This window comes from Cryptomeria japonica, chromosome 10 (assembly GCF_030272615.1).
Source record: "Cryptomeria japonica chromosome 10, Sugi_1.0, whole genome shotgun sequence".
Taxonomy (NCBI): Eukaryota; Viridiplantae; Streptophyta; class Pinopsida; order Cupressales; family Cupressaceae; genus Cryptomeria; species Cryptomeria japonica.
Window position 1 is genome coordinate 85570088 of NC_081414.1, and position 24529 is coordinate 85594616.

General features: G+C 35.4%; 1 protein-coding gene across 1 annotated transcript; it reads right to left on the reverse strand.

Moving 5' to 3' along the window:
- Positions 1-201: 201 nt before the first annotated feature.
- On the reverse strand, positions 202-24099 carry LOC131031540 (mitogen-activated protein kinase 15). Its single transcript, XM_057962677.2, has 10 exons — positions 23243-24099; positions 12684-13092; positions 12011-12138; positions 11777-11836; positions 2461-2610; positions 2123-2278; positions 1779-1990; positions 1502-1603; positions 1156-1346; positions 202-967 (listed from the first exon to the last, which is right to left on the reverse strand). The coding sequence occupies exons 1-10, from the start codon at positions 23264-23266 to the stop codon at positions 669-671; spliced, it is 1731 nt and encodes a 576-aa protein (XP_057818660.2). The 5' UTR covers positions 23267-24099; the 3' UTR covers positions 202-668.
- Positions 24100-24529: the final 430 nt, after the last annotated feature.

The window sequence follows — 24529 nt, forward strand, 5'->3', positions numbered from 1 at the left end:
GTTAACAAGAACAATTCCAAACCAAGGGAGTAAATAAAATTCATAAATCAGTGATATATCTCAAGTGCGTCGCTGCTTATGGATACTAGTTCAAAATCAAAATTCGAAGAAAAAAATTGTACAGCTAATGGTAGAATTAATTTATAAAGTTTTCAAAGAAAACATATAGATATTATAGTCCAATAAGGGGAGTACTCAACCTAAAAAAATAAGAATGTCCATTGTATTAGACATCAGCTCAAAATGGATTGCTGATCATCTCACTGGAATTTTTTAAAACAAATGTTCTAGCGTGTAGTTTCTAATGCCAAACTGACTGTAAGCTTGATGCCCCCAGCCAATCATTATTTGCATGCGCAATATAATGCATGCTTGTTTCAAATACATAAATTGATAATATAATTTGAAGCCAGATTTATAGGAGTCCGACTTAGTGTTACATTATAAAACAGTGACGGGTTCTTTGCTACAATCACAAGAAACGTCTATCTGAACTGTTAGTCGTCCCAAAATGAGGTACATCTTTTGTACACGAGCATCTGATTTGCAAGTTATATCAGTCATTTTGTTTAGATGCTACAATGTGAGAAACCACAGCAACAAAGAATCGAGTCAGTTTACAGGCCTTTAAATATGTTAAGGTACGAAAACATGTGATTCGGCTTCATCTAATACAAGTGAGATGCCCCACTTTGAACTGCAGCTATGTTCCTTGCTGAACCAACACCAACATACTGAGCCTTTGGTTGTGATAAACATGGTTGATTAAGACCATCTGCCCTCTTATCATCCAACTCTATTTTTGCTGCAGAACTTCTTCGTGGATAAGAGTAAACTGGCACAGGGTACTGAGAAGTTGTATTAGCAGAATTTCTGTTTAATCTTCTAGGATTATATGGCTCCTTCACGGTGCCATTTTCATAGGGCAACACAGGACCAATAACTTTTCCTGGTTTTGCAGCAATTCCTGCAAGCATAGCAAGCCCTTAGCACATTTTCAGGTTCACACTCTAAGAACAATGTACAAGAATTGACTGTGAACTTCATTATTGAATATTTAGTACAATAAATCTAGGAATCCAAATATATATATTCTCCGGCATAGGCATTGGATGACATTGTGGATTCAAAGGATTATTTTAAGCTATTTATTACCTTGCAAAACTTTTTGATTTGTAGGCAATGGAACCTTTGCATTTCTAGAGCTCCGCTCTTGGTGCTCTTTCTCTGCCTCTCTAAAACATCTATTAGGTTCATTACGAACTTCAATAGTGTGATCCCTCGAAGGGCCTGAAGATGCTTGCTCTGACAAAGGGCCTAATGGATTTGAATAGATGACACAAGGTCTGCACATTACAATAATTAATTTAGAACCACTAGTTTATTAGAAGTTGAAGAACAGAATAAAAATAAATACAAAGAATCTCTATTTATAGTAAAACCCGCCCAACATCATCTCTCCAAATAACATATTTTATTGAGATGGGAACAGCAATCCCACCTCGGTAAAGATGCATGCTGCCTGTCTAACGGAGGCACTGTTGAGCCTTTACTATAGTGCTCCTCCAAATGAGCAAATTGCCTCTTAAAATGATCAACAGCACTATAAGGAAAACAATAATGAAGGTTAGATAGGATGAGAATTTTTCATATAATGAACTATGAAGATCTAAGAAAAATAATGTCAGCTGATGCCTCAAAACACTTTTTAAAATTTGTTAAAAGCAATTTTCCATGGACAGGATATCTCAACACAACTTAGGTTAAGTCAGCCATACCTAGGATACATAAAATTTGTACGATCTGTTCCATTCAGATACTCTTTCAGCATCTGTGGATGATATTCAAGAATTTCACGATAAATAAGTTCTCTCACGTCCTCTTTTGTAACCCTTCGTCTCTCAAACTCAAACTCCAATTTAGTTATTGGCTGAGCTACTGGTTCTCGTGACACTCTTGATAACCCTCTGAAATAAGGATCAGCCAAAGCCTGTGGCATTATCCAAGGTAAAATTCAGAAATTTAAAACTCAAATTTAGCAGGATGCAGAAGCAACTTTTTGTTGTAAACAAATATGATATGCATCTTATGCCAATGAAAGGGTACTATCAGAAGTTAGAACCTCTTCTGCAGTAGGTCGATCCTTCGGATCAAATGCTAGCAATCTCTCCAAGAGCTTTAGTGCTAAGGGATCTGTTCCTGGGAATTTCTGTACAAAGGATATAGGTTGCTTCTTACGCATGCCATTCAAGTACCTTTTAGCTTTTTCATTGCGAACCTGCACAGACAGAAAAAAAAGGGTGCATGTTGGGAAAACAAATCAAGATGAGGACCAAAAGAACGGAATATGACAATTTTCCAAATAAATTATTGTTCACCATATGAATGGAACAGCTACTTAAAAACCTAGAAAGCCACTGAATTTGTGTTAAGAAACAAGCATAAGGAGAAAAAACAAACCCTTGCAATTGTTTCTGGGGAAGGTGTGCCGAGAAGATCTGTCATCAAATCAAGCTGATGAACAACATTTTTGCCAGGAAAAAGTGGTTTTCCGGTCAAGACTTCAGCAAAAATGCATCCAATACTCCAAATATCAATGGCAGGAGTATACTGCAAATACAGAAATATCAAGAAAATGCACACAAACATGGTCAGTAACAAAAAAATAATCTGCATGATGTTTCTAACATAATTTGCTTGCTGTTTCTAACAGTGACCGAAAGAAGTAAGCAAAATATTTATACATTGAATAAAGTACATTCCTACTAAGACGGGATCTTCTGTATGTAGCTTGGCAACCTGTACTTGTACTCAATGAATCAAATCAATCAAAGAGATGAAATAATGAATTTAATGAATTTATTAGTTTATTTAATAGAGTTAATCAGAAAATTGATTAAATGGAAGTATCTTTAAGTATCTTGAAAATTGATAATGAATTTATTAGTTTATTTAATAGATTTTTCAATGACAAAATTACTAATTTCAAGATTGAGTTAACTGATGAAGTGAAAATGGAAATTTTATTTATTTACTAAAAATGAATAATTAGCCCACATAAATAGAATAATTCAATATTATTCATTTATATGGATAAAATATGGAAAATGATAAATAGTATTAATTAATTAATTCATGATAATTAATGATAAATAATTAACGATGACATAAATAATAAAATGTAAATTAATGATGATTAATAACTGATTAATTAATGCTATGATTTTAGATGGATAATATGGCGATAATTAAATGTTTTGATGATTAGAGGAAATTTTTAGTCTCTACATCACATCACCTATATTTAGTATTTCAGATTTGTATGTTTATCACGGAAAGAATACTAAAGGAATTAACATAAATCTTGATTGGATATCAAATATACTGAAATGGCAAGCTGAGGAGAAGGAAAAAAAACTGGGAAGGTAAACCAATTGAAGAATCTAGATGGATGTCCATAGCTAGGTAGATCATAAGGTTTTCATTTACCTGAAAACCTTGATCAAAAGTACAAGGGTCACTTTTCAAATGGTTGAGGTGTATGAGACAAGAGCATCCCAAGCCTAAAAGTAATCTTGTAAAAACCAAAAATATGTGTTTTTATGTTAGTTGTATTTTGCAAATGTCATTTTTGCGTTACTGCAGTTTCAAAACAGTGAATTCAAGCGAGTCAGCAATTATCTATGTGCTGCTGCATTTGTAGCCAATCAGCATAGTGGTTCGAATGACATAAACATGTCCATGTGTCAAGTTTTCTATATTACATCTTACTGAATAAGTTGAGAGTTGTTTCCATTGTAAAATAGTACCTAATTGGATCATGCACCAAAGTAGGGGGTTATCTATTTAATTTATTAATCTTAAGAAGTTTCATGTGAAGAGCCACATCATATTTTGAGATCCGTATCTTGAGGTACATCAAAGGATGTCATTTAACACATTTCTACGAGATGCGCCCAATTCCAAAGTAGATTCCAAATAGTAGTCATCTAATAACACCATCAATCCTTATCTCACATGCCTAGGGTGATGTACTATTGGATGAAAGGAATATGCCGAAATGCTTTCTAAGCTAATATTGGTAGTCTTGTGCAATTTTGTATTTTTGCAATTACAGATAAGTAAAATATACATAAAATATAAACAAAATCATACAACACTTGTATGTGTGGGGAAAACCCTTTTGTACGAAAAAAAATCCCACACTCCAAAACAATTTAACCTACTATTTAGTAATCTAAACATAGTTACAATAAATTTAGAGAGCAAGGCTTTACAAGCATATCACCAACCAAAGATCTAGAGTAATTTCAGTTTCATAACAATAAATAAAAACTCACTATCCAATACCTCAACCTCCAGCATCCTATAAATAGAAGCCATACATGAAACCATCAAATACTAATTACAAAACCATAGGCTAGAACCAACCAAAAAGTGGTGCCAAAATACCTAGTTAGAAAACCAACACCCAAATCCAAAGACATGTTCATAAGCTAAAAATAACATATTCCTTTCACATGTCATAATCCACTCACCAACTCAAGCATTCCATTTTGGCTTTATTATCTTCATTTAAAGATGCCTTATGTGTTGTTGTGTACCTAGGTCGGATCCCTTCTAGGGCCAACCTAGTGCACAAAATGCCAAGTGGCTTGTCGGCCTTGGCATTTGGATGAGTCTAATTTTGGGGCAGGCCCTATTTGGGCGAACCACTTGTGTGTAACTTGTGATTAAGTTAAATGTAACTTGCAACTAACGGAGACTCGTATGTAACTTGTAATATATAGGTCTGACCCCACCCTTGGCGCCAAAAGTATATGGCCGGCTTGGGGTCTATTAGGAGGTATTGATTCATATATATGCAAGGTCATGATCACATTAATAGACATGAATTCAAGAACATGGACATGTAGTGTGCTCGGGGGTGAGGATAAGAGCTTATCGTCTATGGTTGGGAAGGCAATAGATCTGATGTTTGCTTGTGGTTAACGAGCACTACCATAAAATCAACATGGTATCAGAGCAGGTTCCTTTTGTAGAGCCTAACCGCTTGAAGGTAGATCCTGTGCTTTTGAGAGAACTCAAAAGAGAAGAGAATTGAGTTGAGTTGAATTGAATTGTGAATGAATCCGTTCAAATTCCCGGCCCCCGGAAAGACAAAGACAACAAAGATGCCCTCGCCCACGAATGGGGTGAATTTCTTCATCTCCCCAGCAAGTGTTTTTTTTTATTTCGCCACCATTCGGTCGGAGATTCAGGCTAAGACAAAGAGAGAAGTTGGAAGGGTGTATCTGATAAGCAAATCCAACTGAAAATATATTCACCACATGTCCTCAATATAACCTTGGTTGCCTTACCTGGTATAACAAGGGTATCGATGGGCGATCAACCTTCTGATATTGAAGCTAGAATCAGAACAATGATTATGTCCTATATTAGGCATAAGACTTGCATTATACTAGTTGTTTCTCCTGCAAACTCTGATTTGGCAAATTCAGATGCACTTCAAATGGCAAGAATGGCCGACCCTGATGGGTCTTGGACAATAGGTGTGATAACAAAGTTGGATATTATGGACAGGGGAACTGATGCTCGGAATTTTCTTCTTGGAAATGTTATTCCACTTCGGCCATGGGGACGAATAGGGATTGTTAATCGAAGGCATGGGGACGAATCAGAGATTGCATTCAAGGAAGATTGCTTGCATTTCTTCGCTGAGAAAGAATCAACATTCAGAGGGAGTCTGACATATCGCTAGAAGTAACCTTGGACAAAGAGGTCAGAAGGTTGAGAGGGAGCTTGACATTTCAGCTTCAGAGGGAGCCACGTCATCATGAAGATTTGGTTAATGAGTTCTTCTCTGTAACTAAGGGAGACTCATATGTAACTTGTAATATGTAGGTCTGACCCTACCCTTGGCGCCAAAAGTATATGGCCGACTTGAGGTCTATTAGGAGGTATTGATTCATATATATGCAAGGTCATGATCGCATTAATAGACATGAATTCAAGAACATGAAGGACATGTATTGTGCTCAGGGGTGATGATAAGAGCTTATCGTCTATGGTTGTGAAGGCAACAGATCTGATGTTTGCATGTGGTTAACGAGCACTATCATAAAATCAACATTATGATGTAACACACATCATAAGTTGGTCAACAAGTGTAACTCTCTCTTACAACTCTGTTCTATGTTTGATATGCTTCTACATTTCCATGCAAGATGCCCAACCTTTAAAGGCCATAATTGTTGATCTAGGAGGCCATTGGGGTCCCTTTTTTAAAATTTGTAGAGCTCAAAACAATCCTCACAACAAGTATCCCAAGAAGCAAGCCAAACTAACCAAAAATTTCACTTTGCCCAAAACTAAATTCTATACTCTAGAAATGCAATTTCTATGTTTCATAGTTCGAACAATGCATTCTTCACATACTTAACACATTAAGAGCGAGGTTGAGACACCTTTCCTAGCATTCTCCCACTTGTTAAGGCATAGAGTGCCAACACTAATATATTAATTGCTAGAGGCATAGAGACCTATTGACTTATGGTACCACCTAAACTTTTATGTGCTCATTGGCTTCATCATACATTTGCAACATTCTACGAAGTGTCAACTTTCTCCCAAATCACTCTCCCATCCTTTACCATGTCACAAACAAAACAGTACTATACATAAATATGCTTTGTCCCTACATGAAAGGTCAATTTATTTGCCAAGCATATGGCACTCTGAATAACTCTTGGACTTAACCCTACATCTAAACACTATCACTTAAGTGGCTTCCTTACATGCATGAGTATCTGCCATGCACTCTACTTCTATAATTGACAAAATAACCACAACCCACCACTTATTCATCCAATTGATAGCACCATCAAACATAGAAAAAACATATCTTGTTGTCAACATCCCCAACCCAATCCGAACCCACAAATCCATGAACAATCACTGAATGATGGTCCCCTATAGTATTACCATGATAACAAATAGTGCTAAGGTAACATGCAAGTATCTTAAGACCCTCTTCACTAATTTTGGCCCAAAAAGAGTACTATAGAATTACCATGATACAAATAGAGTACCTATTTTGGCACAACCACTATTACCTTTCTAATTGCCATCCCCAAGATGAACCTAGCCACTCCTATGTCCTATATCTCAAACCATGTTGAAAACTAAGATTTCAATTTAGAAATCATAGTCCTCCCATATTCATAAAAGACAATATATCATCAACATATATTACAATAATAAGGAAACAATCAGTACCCATCTTATAATACATACAATGGTCCGATTTGGAACTCAAAAATCCCAATTCCAAAAGAAATGTATCGAGTTTTTAATACCACATCCTAGGAGATTGTTTGAAACCATATAAAAATTTCAAAACTTAAAAACCAAATTTTCTTTAGCTCTTTCAATGGTGTGCTCTATTTGTGACATAAATTTCTTCCTCCAAATCACCATGAATGAAGGTTGTTTTCACATCCATGTAAGCCTCAAAATCAAACATTGTTGCAATAGATAATAGGAAATCAATGGATGTCAGCTTAACCACTGGACGAAAAAATTTCACAATAATAAATTCCCTCAACCTGGGAATATCTTTTTGCAACCAATCTCACCTTGTACTTCTCAATAGTAAATACTACAATCTAAACCTTCTTTTTGAACATCCATTTGGATCCAGCCACTTATATCCATCAAGAAAAATACTAAGTCACATGTGTCATTTTTCTTTAGCGTAGCCACGTCATTTGCAACTATTTATGGTGAAGGTTCTACCTCCTCTTCAAAACTCGCTGAAGTATCTCAGTTCTACTCTTTAGATCCTTCATAGGCTTTTGGTTCAACTTTCTTGGTCATTAGAATTTAGGGGGTATTTAAAACACGTCTTTCTTTTCATCTTTTTCTAGTTGCAATATAGTGGAAAAAGGCCAATTTTCTCTAAAGATAACACTTCCACTATAGAAAAATTTCTTGGCCACAGGATCCCAAAGCATGTACTCTTTCACACCAATATCATAAGTGATAAAATAGATTTTACAGCCCTATTCTCCAATTTTGACTTCTTTCCCTAAGCACATATGCATAAGCCTCACAATCAAAAACTCTAAGATGTCCCAATGAAATCTTTTTGCCCAACCACGGTCTTATCAACAAGAAACTATGTAGGAGACCTTTTTACCAAGTAACAAATCATAGCAACCACTTCTACCCAATTTTTTTGTTCCAAGCTAACCCCAATGAGCATACTCCTAGCTCTCTCCATCAATGCCATATATCATCATATTCATTCTTTAAGCAACTTTATTCTATTCAAGGGTGTATGTAGTCATCTTATGCCTTTCTATTCCATGCTCATTGCAAAAACTGTAGAAATCTATTGAACAAAATCACCACGCTTATCAATCCTCAAAATATTAAGCTTTTGAGTTTCATACTTTTCCACAAGAGCCTTAAACTCTTTAAACTAACTAAAGACTTTATACTTGTTCCTATGGAAATATGTGTATGTCCTACTATAGTCATCAAACGCATCTTTGTTATCCATGTAAACAATGTTCACAGAAATTGAACTCAAGTTTAAAATCGTTAAGTCCTTCGCTCTTTCTCACCAATGTGACCCATCCTCTAGTGCCATAGCATAGTTTCCTCTATAGGAAGCTTAGTCTCCAAAATATGAGCACCTTAGGTGCCCAAAAAACACTACCATTAAAAATGGATACAATATTCATCTTTGTTGATGGTTTCACTTTCAATAATTAAGGTGATGATTTTGCACATCTCTTCACTACGAAAACAAAAGAACTATTGCACGCAATCATGCATACATCCAATTGTAACAAAGTACCTATCTAAACACCCTTAGTAAACACCATAGCTCCTCTAACCATTTTACACCCTACGCTCAAGAAAACAACTTGCACACCCAAATCATTCAATTTACTCACAAAAAGTAGGTTTCATGCAAAATCACATATATGCAATACACCATCAATCCCCTTCACTCGTCCATCAAAGAATTAAATCAAGACTCTTCCACAACCAACAATCATGATATAAGAATCATCTCCATAGTACAGATTTCTACCATATTCTTCATACTTTTGGAAACCAACCCCAATGTGAGGTCATGTGAAAAGATGCACAAAGTCAAACAACCTTGCACCTTATGATGCATGTGTAGCCAAGGCTACAAATGCATCACCATCATCCTAGGATTCCTAGGAGGACTTCTCATACTTGTCATTAAAATCTCTCTTTTATTTCCTCTTCCTCAAAATCTCTTTTGAATAACCAATCTTGTCGCAATTCCAATATTTTGTTTAGGACTTACCAAGAGACTTAGATCTCCCACCAAATTTCAATTTAGACTTGTCTTGCTTCTTATCCTTGCCATTTTCTTTCCATCTTGCCACAAACAACTAGGACCTTCTTGGCATATTTGAAAATCTTTCTTCACATCTCTTTGGAAAGCAATGACGCCACCACCTCATCGATTTTCAATTTGGTGGTGGTGCTCCCAATAGCCATAATAAGTTGGTTCCATTAATTTGAAAAGAACATAGCAAAGTCATCCAACAATCCTCCTCCATTTTTACTTCAACAAAGTGCAACTATGTAATAACCATGTTAAATGCATTCAAATGCTCAACCACAAGGCCACCAACCTCCATCCTAACAGCCTACAACTTCTTTCTTAAAAACATTTTGTTAACCAAAGATTTAGCTTGATAAAAATCTCCCAATTTCTTCCAAATAAGTGTCATTGTGACCTCTTCATGTACAGTCAGCAATACAAACCATCCAAACGAAATCTACTAAGACCCTTAGATTCTTTATCCATTTTGTCTCAGATTTCTTGTGACGTGGCAATAGGTTTATATTTAGATATTGTAGTCCATAAATCCCTATTCATGAGCATATCTCCTTTTTGAGCTTCCAAAGCTCAAAGTTTATCCTTGAGAACTCCATTCCTATTCTAAATGTGCTTACCACCTCTTCCTACAATAAGATCAAACCCTTCTACACAAGCTGCCACTCAATTGGAAACTAGAGCCAAAAACCCTCTATCGAACACCTAAAATTGGAGGTGATCAGGCTCTATTACCACACGAAAGCAAGGTATTGGGAAAAGCTTTCTAAACTAATATTAAAGGAGAGTTATGTAAATTTTAAATATTTAAAATTACACAAAAGAGAAACACATCTAAAACATTAACAAGATCATATCACAACATAGGTGCACATGAGGAAGCCCCTTCTTGGAGAAAAACACCTCTCCAAAGTGGCCCAATGTATTATTTAATATTCTAAACATAATTACAATACACTTGCAAAGAAAGCCTTTATAGGTGTATCACCAACTAGAGACTTGAAGTAATTTTGGCAGCATAACAATACGTACAAATTCACTATCCAATACATCCATTTCAAGCATCATGTAAACCATCAAATAATAAATTAAAAACATAAATTAAAACCATCCAAAACTGTGGTTCCCAAATGCCTAGTTAGAAAACTAACACCCAAATCTCAAGATAAATTCACATGCTAAAATTACCAAATTCCTTCCAATTTCATAAGTGCAACATAATCCACTTACCAATTGAGGGATTCTTAGTTTCATTATCTACATTCAAAGATGTGTTATGATGTGCCATAACACACATAATAGGTTGGTCAACAAACGTAATTCCCTCTTACAACTTTTCCTATGTCTAATATGTTTTTCACATTTCCAATTTTTGGAGGCCCAAATTCTTAAGGCAACTGAAAAGCCTTTTTTTGGTAAATTAGAGCTCGAAAGATCTATGCAACAGGCACCCTAGAAGCAATGCCTAACAACCTAAAAAAATTACTTTGCATGAAAACAAAATTTATAGCCTAGAAACTGAATTTTTATGTTTCATAGTCCAAAAACTACATTTAAATTCGGAGCAAGGTTTGGACACCTTTCCTAACGGTTGAAAGCTTCAATATCTTAGAAAATTTATATGATATTCTAAAATCTATGATTAAACACTGTTGAAGCTTATGAAGTGTATGATGTATCAATATTTTAAAACAATAAACTTTGTTTCCATTGTGTCAATTTCTTTTAACTGCTGTGTAAATGAGTTGTATATTGTCATTTGTCACATGGTTCAAAACTTAGATAGTCTTTAATTATTAAACACTCCAATTGTGACCAAATCATATATTCTCTATGAAACCTAGATGATTGTTATACGTCAACGGTAAGCATTATGTATCAAATACATTGATAACTTGAAAGCTATTCTTGGGAGTATCCTCTAAAATGATCCATAATCCACAACTTCTGACAGGAAGTTTGGTTCTCCAGAAGCATAACCATATAAAATACAATGTTAAAAACTAATTTTAGTTAAACCAAACAGAATATAAGTACATTGACATGCTGTGTTTCAAAATGTGCCAGCATACTTACTTATGCAAGTTCACTATCTTTGTGCAATACATGGTTTCAACACGTGAATTCTAATAAGGCATAACACAAAACACATCTCACTTCTTAAGAGTTTACTTTAACTCCTGAGTAGTGTGTATCCTCATGTACTAGGATAACAGAAGTATAAATACATTAGGAACTAAAAGAAACAAAAAATAAATAAGTGGACATGCATTCATACCTTACAACCAAGCATATGAAATTACCCACAGTTGAAACCATGCTTGATAGAAACTTGTAAAGGCTTAAAATTAAAATCAATTCTATAAAAGTCAAACTATGTTATACCTTGGAGAAAAAGGAACCGCACAACTCAGGAGCCCTGTACCACCTTGTGGCAACATAATCCTGCAAAAATTGACTGTAATTTCAGGCATACTGAAAGAAGAATATCTCTAAAATGGCTAACTTGTAGAACAAGTCAAGCATCAATCTAAACCAACTCTAATATGAAATAATATATTTTGAATGCAAATTCTGTAATATGATAAACAAGTAAAGGATTGAGTGTTCAGGGCATACAGTCCAAAAGATTGCTGTGGGAGTGTCACTGAAGGCAACTCTTGCTAAGCCAAAGTCACAAATTTTGAGCTTGCAGTCCGCATTGGCAAGGACATTCTTTGGCTTCAGATCCCGATGAAATACATTTGCTACATATGAGTATTGCCCAAAAAATAAGTATAGAATGTTGTACCTTAATCCCAAATTTCAACATCAAACATCACTAAACAGATGGTCAGATCTAAAGGCAGTTAGCCAGACACACCAGAGATCTGGATAGATTTAAAGACAAGAATATGTACTCAAGACTTTGTAAGCATATAAACGTGCAAAGAGAGAAGTGGCTTCTTCTCTATAAATACTCCTGTTAGTTGATCAAACTCATTGCTGATGACAAGCTACAAATAATTGCCAATTATTACCTTAGCTATACTCAAATTGTACTCTAGAATCTAGAAAACCATCTAATCTTCTAATCGCATATGTTATATGTCTACAACCATTTTCTAGTAAACAAAATAGCTTTAGAATAAACATGGTTAATAGCAGAACTGGAAGTTTCGATCTTCCATATTTCTACGGAAAACTTTTGGCCTAGAATCCAAATCCATTGAAAAAGCAAAATTTGTAAATCAGGGTGGAAAATTGTTTTGCAAACACACAAATAGGAAGAATATGCTAAATGGAAAAGCACCTGTATGTATATACTTCAAAGCTCGAAGAAGTTGATATAAGAAAAATTGGTAATGTTCAGGTGTCAGGTCATCATTAGCCTTTATAACCTGATGTAGGTCAGACTCCATAAGTTCAAATACAACATATATATCTTTAAATTCTCTCTGTGAAGGAGGTAACATGATGTGCTTAATTTCCACTATGTCAGGATGACGCAGCAGCCTGAGAAGTTTGATTTCACGTAATATCCGTGTGGCATCAGACAAATGTTCAAAGATGTTGGTTATCTTCTTAATTGCTACTTTCTCCCCAGTATGTGTATCAATTGCAGAGCATACAACTCCATAGCTTCCTTTGCCTATCACTTCTTGGATCTTGTAACGACTAGCTCCTCCATACTCTGTAAAGAACTCTGTCTCTGCAGAGCTCTGCAATCAAACGCAAAACACAGACAAATTAGACAATTGTGTGTAAATGTTCATAAAAAATAAACATGACAATGAATAATTCTTGTCATTTGTCATCTGCCTCTTTTCAACTGCTTTTCTGATATAAACTGGCCAAAAATAGTGGACTTGAGGTATATTCCAGTAACTGGTTTTATTGACCTGAATTTTAAAAATGGTTCAAACGAATTATAATTGAAGAATTAAATGATTCAGAATATGATTCCACCTGGCTAGCTATCATAAATTTGAATAGAAGTCAACTGCAACAAATTTCACATCACAATTATATTTTCTTCCATGACAGGAAACTAAAGAACGGATTCCAACAGCATGCCTTTATATGTTTATTAAATAACTAAAACAATAATGAATAACTAACGTTCACATAAAAACTACAGTTAACTTTGATATTACTAGGGAAACAAATATGTTTTATGTAATCACACATCCATGGCTACATCAGACAAGCAACATTTTGTTCTTTTTCAGCTGTAAGGTCATTTGGTGCCAGAGCTCCTTGCATTCCAAAATCAATTGAAAAATGTTCCGTGTTAAGACTTGTCCTTGATGATTATAAACAAAAAACATAAGAAGAACAGCTTTTATTAGCTTTAGACAGAAATGCATCTCAATAGGACACTTGCTGGAGGAGGTTGTTGAACACAAAATCCAATTACTTTTTCAGATTTCATGAAGAATTTTTCTTTGCTTTCATCCCATTCATGAAGTTGCAGATTGGGAAGCCACTCAACAAGTTTTCAGTTGAATGAAAAGAATGAAACAATAAGCTGATTGTGTAATGTCCTCAAATTTTTATTTTTTTTTATTTTTTTTCAAAACAAGGTGGCGGTGCCACTTAATATATTTTATTATATAATGTCCTCAAATTTTTATAAAGTGGCTTAATCAAATTAATTGATTAAGTTGTCCAAAAATTAATGTAATTTGACTTTCTAGAGGATGACATTTAATTAACTAATTTAAAAATAAAATAAAGTGAAAATAATAAAATAAGTCACATTATTAAATAAATTTCTTCAACTATGTTGGCCTAATTTATAATTTCTAAGGACGGAAACCTTCAGGAGTTTGACAGAAGAGTTGGACGAAAACCTGACTCTTCCTGAGAGTGGATACGTGACAGAGTCCACAGCTGATCCAAATTTGTGAAGTCTTCCTTCGAAGACAAATTTGCAGTAAAAAAGATATTAGAGGTGTTTTATATCTCTGTCTGATCTGGCAAATAAAGATTATTTTATCCTGAATGTTATATCGGCAGAATATTTATGGGTCCCAATTTATTATTTGGCTTAATTGGAAGTACTGGAGTGAGGATTAATATTTGCCAGAATTAACTAGAGAAGCTGTTTCAAATAAATGCCTCATTCTTTATATCAAGCCGATAGATCAAAGTTAATGTTTATGTGGTGATTGTATTTTATATCAGTTCATCTCAAAGTGTGATATATTAATTTCTGCTCTAGTCTATATGCCGTTGCATAAGGAATTTATGGTTGCCGTAAAACTTTTGTGTATGTAATCGCTGTGAAGAGAAACATTTTAGCGATTAATATTTCTTTAGTCGTGGCTTTAATGTATATTGTAGGTTTATTGCAAAATTGAATATTAAGGGTCTGGGTATTCTATAGCGGCATTTTAATATTTGAAGAGGGGATCGATTTATTGAAGAGAAATATTAAAGTCTGTTGGTTCTCCAGTGCTTGGTGTGAGTCAGGTTCTGAACGGTGCACATTTCTGTTCAAAGGTTCTTGTGAGTGAGCTTTAAGTGTGCAGGTCGGGCCTATAACTAGAACCGAAGCCATCATTGCTTAAGGCTGTGGAGGTGTTAGCACCTGGACGCAATTCTTTCTGTAGCGTTGTTCGTCTGTGACATCTGAAAACAAAGAGTGTGATATTGAGGGGAAGTTGTGATATTGATGGAAAGTTCTCAAACGCATTCTGCTAGAAAGATATCGCAGGTTTATTCTGTTCGGAAGAAGCACTCCTTCAACCACCAGTCTCAGCTATCTACAGAATTCAGGTTTTTCTAGAATATTGTGATGTGTCTATAACATGAATGCTCAGTGCATTGAAACGCAAGCATTCTTTCCCAGTTACTAATCGCACTTTCCATCTACTGTATGTGCTGCATTTCATTATCAGAGAACTGAAATAAATGTCAGGATTGCATTGTTATGAATTTGTTGGTTCTGTAATCATATCTGTTCTTAATGCTTAAATTCAATGCCAAACTTCCTGTCGTATGCATCAAATAGACAAATTTATCTAGCTTACAATTTCTGAAACAATAAAAAGCAGAATTAGAAATTTGACTAGTTCAGAATTGAGTGTTTGTTGAGGTATCTGAAGGGGTCACCACAGATTGTTTGGAATATTGAAAACAAATTTCAGAACAAGATGTGAATTTGTAGTTGTTAATATGAGTTCACAGCATTTTTGGATTGTTTTAACCTTTTCTACTGATTTTCTAGTTATTTATGCTCACATGGAGGCACGTAACATTAATGTCCTTATTATTTCAAGAGATCAACAGATGTGACCTTCTTTTGATATTAGGACCACATAAGGAACCATCCTCAATGTTGCTTCTTTTGTTAAAGAGTATACAAATCACACTCACTTTTTAAACCTCTCTCCCATTCACTGGTCTACCCAGCTTTGTAAATTTTATCACAAAATGCCATTGTCATCTTCATATAATTCTGGCGTGTACAACCACTACTAGCCACAGATTCACCTGTTTCAGGCCAATCCATTCTCTTAAGGATACAACTGCAAGCCCCCTGCTGCCGGTTGTTCTATATATCGTAATAAATGTAATAGCAATACAACAGAGAATGGATTTGGAGATATTTTTGCCAAAAAAATGTTTTGCAATAAATTTACGATACAATTTAATGAGAATTATCATTAAAAATACATACATAAATTATGACAACTCATAAAAAACATTATAAAAAAATACCAGCATGACTCAAAAAAATTCATATACATTATACATACAAGATTTATACCAACATGGCATTGAAATGTTTGATTAGCACAAAAAAGTTTAATGTTCAAAAATACACTAGATAGTCAAACATAGATATTAAGAAGATAATCTCACCACAAATGAGCTGGGAGTCAATAATATGCTACAAAAGATTTGAACATATACTAGACTCACTACCCACTGAATTATCCTAACAGATGTGGCCGCCCAATAGTAGGTTTTTGCTACTCAGCATGCCTACAGGCCAAAAAGAATACTGTCGTGACATTAACCCCTCTACAATCTCTAGTTCAAGTTTGCAAGTGAAAACAGTGTTTTTGTCAAAGAGTTTCAAAACATCAATCCAAATTATTTTCGTCTTTATTATTGTTTTATATGTATTCTTTAACAGCAATAGTTTCTTTTCATAATTCTGGCTGCAAATAGTGTTTTAATGATTTAAGATTGTTTTATGCGTTTGTTAACAGCATTTGCTTATTTTCATAAATTCTGGCTGCCAAACAGCCTCTTAACACATGGTCATCTAGGTTTCCATTTGCAAGAAAGTTGAAACTCACAAGATTGCAAAGAAACAAGTCATCTGTACAATGAAGTTCTCCTTGGCCCAAGAACATAAGTTGTACAATCCATCATGTTTCTTACATCTAAGATGAGGGCATATATCTGTACACCCCATTGTGGCAAGCATAATTCTATTTTATTGAATCACTATAAAACTTAAAAAGATGGACATGCTAAAGTTCCCTGAAACAATCTCCCACAAAAGAATCAAATTCAATAAAACTAATGATGCAATTTCACCAACATCTTATGCTATGACGGTAGCTTATATAAAACACAAGGCAAATATTGCAGAAAATGACACCTCCAACTTCAAGGATCATCCACGGATCCTCTTCCAGAATTCCACCTCTCCTATTTGACACAAGACTCAAACTTCCAAATGTTGTTTCACATGATTACTAACAGCTTCTGGTTCCTATCAAAGATATATTTTGAAAATTATGATTCTCTAGAACAGCAAGATCTGAAATTTTGTTGTAGATACTCTATGAAGTTCAAATTGCTCAAATAATAATCTACAACACCTTTTAATTTTAAATAAAGATCCTCAGATAGAAGCTAAAAATGACCCACTCATGGATGCTTCATCAGCAACACAATCTCACAATAAGCACTAGATGAACTGTCTAGCTAGACAACCTAAGGCCTAAATCATTCTGATGTGCTAGCTTTTCAAGATAATTACCTTGGGCCTCTTTTGAAGAAGGCCTCTTTGTCAACTTTGTATAGTGAGGACAACAATAGATAAAATGTAGAAACCTTTTTAAAGTAATTACAAACATATGGTGACTTGAAGCCAGCAGCAGCTGTACCTATAAATACTTGTTCAAGCCTTCACTAATATACTTGCCTTCAGTAATCATCTTTGATTTTTTGTAAGCCAAGCGTGCCTTTTTCAGAAGCCAGCGCAAACCTGACATTCTGTATTCACTGTTTAAGATTGTCTTGCTAATGACTTCATCTCTGTTTTTCATGCTATGCAACTCTTTGCATGCCACTAATAGATCAAAGAGGAAATTCACAGATTCTAGTTATGTCTAGTTTATGGTCCACCTTCTTGTGAAAAATGCTTCATGTTTTTGTAAATATGCACTCTATTAACATTTGTCAGATTTCAATTGAAAATGTTACTAACACATGCCTATATGTTCTGAAGACAATGATGACCCAGCCGGATTGTATTAGCCATTTGGTCAATACATAATTTGAAGTTCTTACACACTCTAAAACTACTGCAGCATGGAGCCTTTAGAACATATTTGCTAGAGAAGCCTATTTCGTGAGACTAAGTTAATATCAGATTTATAAGCTTTAAACATATTTTTCACTGAAAAAATTAAGGTTACGTATGGATACACCAGCTCCCCAAACTTTATTGATGAAAATTGGATATTGACAAACCATAGAATGAGTCAATAACTTTTTAACTATGTTTCATCAAACCTACACTGCAAGCACCTTACTGTCCCCCATGTGGGCAAACTCATTATTCAACTCTTATGAAGACATTTATTAACTTATTAAAATACTTCTATTTTATATGATCCAAACAACTCCGTCCCATTTCAGTCCCCTGCCAATGAGCTAATTACAGTACTTACTCAGGCATCAAATAAATGAACAAAAAAAAAACCTTCTAGTTGAAAGTTATAGGCTTCTAGGCTTTCACCTGGATTATCAGCAAACATTTGAAATCTCAAATACCTTAAAAATGAATGGTGCCTGCAATACCATAGATATGTTTGTGCAGACATTAATGCTAGATATGTGCGAACATACATAGCGATTGCTCTGTGATGACAATTGTTTTATCTGTTGCTCAGGCATCGCTCCAGTGAATTTGTATTGTTTATTAGAATCAGTAATAACTATTTCAAGTAAATAGCTAGTAAAATTTTTTACGCTTTTATACATTTGTGAAGGTGAAAATAATAGACAAGGTGAATTGAGACTTTAAAAAACTCAAAAAATAGACAAGGTGAATAAATAATACTCTGGATGTTGAAGTATGATCTTATAACATACGTTTTGTAATAAGGTGAGGCCGATTAGAAACTAAAACATGAAAAGGCAATGGGAATTATTGAAGTTTTCATCAATTATTTTATTTCACTAAGAAGAAGATTAGGATATTTTTTTGTTTTAATTCTTTTTACATGATAACCCTGCAGTTTTCAGCCTTGGTATGACTCACAGGAACCAGCTGAGTTGCAACTCAGCCAGGTTCATACAGCTTGACGAGTTAAGGCTTGGTGTTGACTCCTCAAAATTCCACAAATTTACAGTGTTCAATGGATACCCCCACCAAAAAAACCCGCATCCTTTGTAGGGTGATGTTTCCAAGACTTGGGAACTTGGGGGAAATGTCCCCCCACAGCACCACAACATCTGCCAGGGATGCCGCTGGGTTGCTTGCTATATGGGACATGCCATTACATACTGATTGCAACCTTTAACTTTGTCAAAACTAGTTGGCCTTTCATGGGCCACTTGCAGAGATGTTATATTGCGGATTTTGCCTTGAAGATTTCAATTCACCTCTATTTTTATATCAGCACCACCCCCCACCACCGCTCTGCTGCCATCCCCTCGCCGTCCCCAAATTTAGGCCCTTGGTCCCCCAGTCCCCAAAACCCGTCCCCACGTCCCCCCATCAGGAAACTCCGTGGAACATTACAAATTTATAAAAACAAAATTGATTTGGCCAGAACCTGACATTAACTTGGCATTTGAATTTACCATCCCCAAATAAAAGCATAACAATAACCAACATTTCAACTCTCTTTTTTCTGTTTTCAGTCTTGAACTTCATTTTTATGAAAAAAAAGGTTTTTGCAGGAGAAAAAATATAAGGCTACCAATATATTTTAAAATTTTGGATCAGAACTAAGTTCCATTTTATCTATAGTTTCAAAATTGCAATCTGCAATTGATTTCAGCGGTGGGCCAGAGTACCAGTGGCTCTTCTCCAAGCTTTTGATATTCTATCTATGTTGTTTATGCCATAGATATGATCAATGGACACCTTTTTATGCTCAGATTAACAAAATACTAGTTCTGAGCAACTGATTTAACATTTGCCAATTAGTACATACATTGACACTAGTCTGTGTTATGTGGATGCTTTGAAATTAAATTCGCATAGAATAAAAATAACAATATTATGAAATTTCAATTTCTTGAGCTTCGACGTCAACTGCCAAGTTTAAATTTTTCTCAGTCAATATTAATTGTCACCTTGCTGCATCCATGTCAAAGTCAAACCTCCACCATGCATAGTTAAATTCTATCTACCATGAAAACACACATTTTGGTGCTTCATAAGGATTCTGCAGATATGATCTTTTCCTAAAATTCATGACTTGAAATTTGTCTTATGCGGCATTGATACTTTTCCACCATGTAGTTAAAAATGATATATCCTAATACCTGCAATTGTGATCTCTTTGCCTTTTCATATATGACAACAATTTTTTAAATTAATTATACAGTCTTTATGCTGTTTTGGCAAAATAATCACTTCTTTTCACTCGTGTTTCTATAAGCTTTCTATCCTAAAAGAACATGATAAGTCTGATGATAATTCCTGTAGTTAAAAATGATATATTCTAATACCTGCAATTGTGATCTCTTTGCCTTTTCATATATGACAACAATTTTTTAAATTAATTATACAGTCCTTATGCTGTTTTGGCAAAATAATCACTTCTTTTCACTCAAGAGTTTCTATAAGCTTTCTATCCTAAAAGAACATGATAAGTCTGATGATAATTCCTGTCATATGCTCTTTTGGGTTCAACCATGCAATATACATATCCACAGAACAGACTGCACCAGAAAAATACTGATTTAGGTGACAACTCAAATTCTATGGTTGGTGTCAGCTTTCAACATAAACTAACACTCACTTTTTTGCATGCCCTTCTCAGCATGAGCTGCACTATCTGCGTGCATCATCACTGATGTACAATGATGCCAGTGGGAGACCACAGTCAATGACCTTCACTACATATGCTACCATGTCCCCTTCTCTTGTGCATGACAGAACTCCCATCTGTTGAGAGGGTTCTCTTCCAGGATCAAAGGCTGGTGTCTCCAAAGGATGACACAGTCAACACTGAGCAGGCAAGAACCAAACATTGCTGCTTGATACCACTTTATTGGTGGTAATGCCCGAATAAAGCCAGCCATTTCATCTGACACATAAGTTATTTCATCTTCTACAGCTTTATAAAAATAAAAGCATGTATTTAAATTAGTGGCACAGGCACAACTGCTCATCTCCTCCCCAAAAGTGTCATCTACTGCATATCAAATTAAACCATGTAACAATTACACGTCCTTCTCTTGATGTGGGGATAAATTTGTAGTCCTGTTTTCTGATTTGGCTTTCATGCTTTGCTTCTGCCACAACACATTAAATTCTACAATTTAGTGTGTCTTGCAGAGTACTTCTGGGATCTAATCTAATACAGACATGCAGATTATGCTTTTCCAGCTACTATTTTTCTACCCGGATCTGTTAGTGTACATTAGTTTCAAATGGGATGACTAAACAGAAAGGCACAGCATTGAAGATCATTTGACCTCGTTCAATATTGCTGTGGAATACATGACACCAGCTAAAAAGTAACACTTTTTTCCACCATGCAGTTAAAAATGATGTATCCTAATACCTGTAATTGTGATCTATTTGCCTTTTCGTATAAGACAACAATTTGGGTGAACCTCCAACCTGCATACTTAAATTCTATCTACTATGAAAACACACATTTTGGTGCTTCATAAGGATTCTGCAGATATGATCGTTTGCTGAAATTCATAACGTCGCATATGTCTTATACAGCATTGACGCTTTTCCACAATATAGTTAAAAATGATATATCCTAATACCTGTAATTGTGATCTCTTTGCCTTTTCGTAAAAGACAACAATTTCTTTTTAAATTAATTATGGAATCCTTGTGCTGTTGTGCCAAAATAATCACTTCTTTTCACTCAAGAGTTTCTATAAGCTTTCTATCCTAAAAGAACATGATAAATCTGATGATAATCCCAGGCATATGCTATTTTTGGTTCTACCATGCAATATACATATCCACCGAACAGACTGCACCAGAAAAATACTGATTTAGGTGGCAGCTCAAATTCTATGGTTGGTATCAGCTTTCAACATAATCTACCACTCACTTTTTTGCATGCCCTTCTCAGCATGAGCTGCACTGTCTGCATGCATCGTCACTGATGTACAATGATGCCAGTGGGGGACCACAGTCAATGACCTTCACTACCTATGCTACCATGTCCCCTTCTCTTGTGCATGACAGAACCCCCATCAGTTGAGAGGATTACTTCCAGGATCAAAGGCTGGTGTCTGCACATGATGACAATCAACACCGAGAAAGCCAGAACCAAACATTACTGCTTGATGCCTCTTTATTGGTGGTAATGCCTGAAGAAAGCAAACCGTTTCATCTTACACATAAGTTATTTCATCTTCTACAACTTTATAAACATAAAAAATGTCTATTTAAATCAGTGACATAGGCACGTCTGCTCATCTCCTCTCAAACAGTGTCATCTACTGCACATCAAATTTAACTATGTTACAATTCCACATCCTTCTCTTGATATGAGGATAAATTTTTAGTCCTGTAACTGTTTTCTGATTTGTCTTCCATGCTTTGCTTCTGCCATAACGCATTAAATTCTACACTTTCGTGTGTCTTGCAGAGTGCTTCAGGGATCTGAATCTAATACACACATGTAGATCATGCTACTATTTTGCTACCTGGAACTCTTACTGTGCATTACTTTCAACTGTGATGACTAAACAGAATGGCACGGCAATGAAGATCATTTGACCTCGTTTAATATTGCTGTGGAATACATGACACCAGCTAAAATGTAAATACAAGGCAGCACGTGAACATGGATCCACAATAATCATGCATATTATGCTTATACTAACCTATGTACTTTCATTTTCTAAAAATTTTCAATGCCAAACACCTATGGAAGACAGGCAGCATCCAAAAAAGATAAAGAAAAGGTCATCAATAACACCAATTGTACAAATTATTTAACTCCATTTGTATACTTAACCTTGCGATTCTCATTTGACCGATGCCCACGGTAATCTTCCGACAGGAAAAGCAAAATTATAATCGATTGTAAAAAAACAATTCGCGCCTTATGTCACGCAGAGAAGGAGAATTCGGAAATACTGCGCCCTCTGTTTACAAAGCTTAAAGTATCCAGAGCAGCATACACAGCATTCTTGTGGCGTTTACTAACGAGGATGTATTATGTCACGGTGACTTCCAATTGGGGTTAGAATAAGACAGCAGAAACTAGGGTTTGTCATGAGAACCGATAACAGTTAGGCCATAAAATCCATTCTGTGATTACATAGCTCGTATATTTAAACAGGCCATACGGATCATAAGGTTTCCACCAAATTGGCCATGAATTTCCTTTCTACAAACAATAAACCTACAAAACCAAGACAAAAATGTACAAAATAGAAATTGTAAGAAAAAAAAAACACCTTTCGCCGCTGGTCCGGCTGCATCTTTTCGCGCTCGCGACCGATTTCCGCAACGATCGAGAACTACAACCTTGGTCTACAGCTGACTTCTGCCAATTGATAGAAACCTTTTTTTTTGCGGAAATTACTCCAGATCTAGCGGAATATTCGGGGAAATAGAGGTCGAGAGTGGAACCCTATCAGCCACATTTGCCCCATCTGCCTCTGCTGCGAATCACAAAGCTGCTGTCCGTCCTGATCCTCCAATTGTCTCCCAAGGCTAAATTTAGTCGTGGCTTTAAAAAGATTGCCAGAAAGTTCAACAGAAAACCGATCCGTCTCCGCTGAGCAAATGCATCGAGGAACAAAACCAAAATCAAGAAGAAAAAGCAGGCCATAGCCTGCACTCGTAAGACATCTGCATTCCGCAGGCCCCTTCCACTTCTACTGCTAATCTAAAACGCGTCAATTGCCAGAAAAAACTATAAATATATACACAAATTCTGTCAGCTCCCTTTCCGCTTGAGCTCTAAGGGCATAATGGAATGGAATGTGCGTGCACTTTGTCCGCGTTCGCGCCACTTAAGGTGATGAATGCGATATTATATGAAGAGAAGAAAAGTCACCGAGTTCGGTAGAATATCCGCCGGGACAACAACTGGCGATGCGATATTGAACGGCGATCATTTCTCCTGTAGCAGGACGACAAGGGTTCGAGTCTCTTCGAGGTCCTCATCCTACAATGCACAACAAATTACGATGTCAAACCCCATATACGTACAGCTTGGCACCTACCAAGATCAAGACTTTGAAATTTTTTATTTACAGATCCAGCCAAGGACAATTGCATTTATGCACAGATTAATCGATCCTTCCAATTTCCATCCGTACCGACTCTTTTTTTCGTTTTTAAAATCGATGCGTGTTCTTTTTTTAAGCCGTTATGCGTGTTTATGCACGCTATTTATGTGACATCTAACCTTTTTCAATTTTTATGTTACGGTCAAGTTCGACGTCTTTGTGTTTTTTTCTAAGTTTTTCGTGTTTTTTTTCTAAGTTTTCACTTGGGATTTCATGGTTAAAATTGACTGTCTTGCGAGCGTGTTGACAAAGTCTATTCGTTAGGAAACAGAGCATGTATTAAATCTCTCATTTTGGGTAAAATAAAAATAAAAATTATTATTATATTAAAAATATTTTTCACTTTTGTTTGGGTTTTAAATTTGTTTGATTCTTTTGTGTGTATTTTATCACCATATTTTTTTAATAGTTTTTTTTTTTTTTAATAAAAAATGATATATGAGGTAT

Excerpts from the sequence above, each read along its gene's own strand:
- LOC131031540 (XM_057962677.2), bottom strand. The coding sequence starts at position 23,266 with ATGCAGCCGGACCAGCGGCGAAAG. Across the intron at positions 13,093-23,242 it reads AGCCGGACCAGCGGCGAAAG|AGCTCTGCAGAGACAGAGTT; the intron begins GTGTTTTTTTTT and ends GTTTGATTGCAG. Across the intron at positions 2,611-11,776 it reads GCGGTTCCTTTTTCTCCAAG|TATACTCCTGCCATTGATAT; the intron begins GTATAACATAGT and ends CTGTATTTGCAG.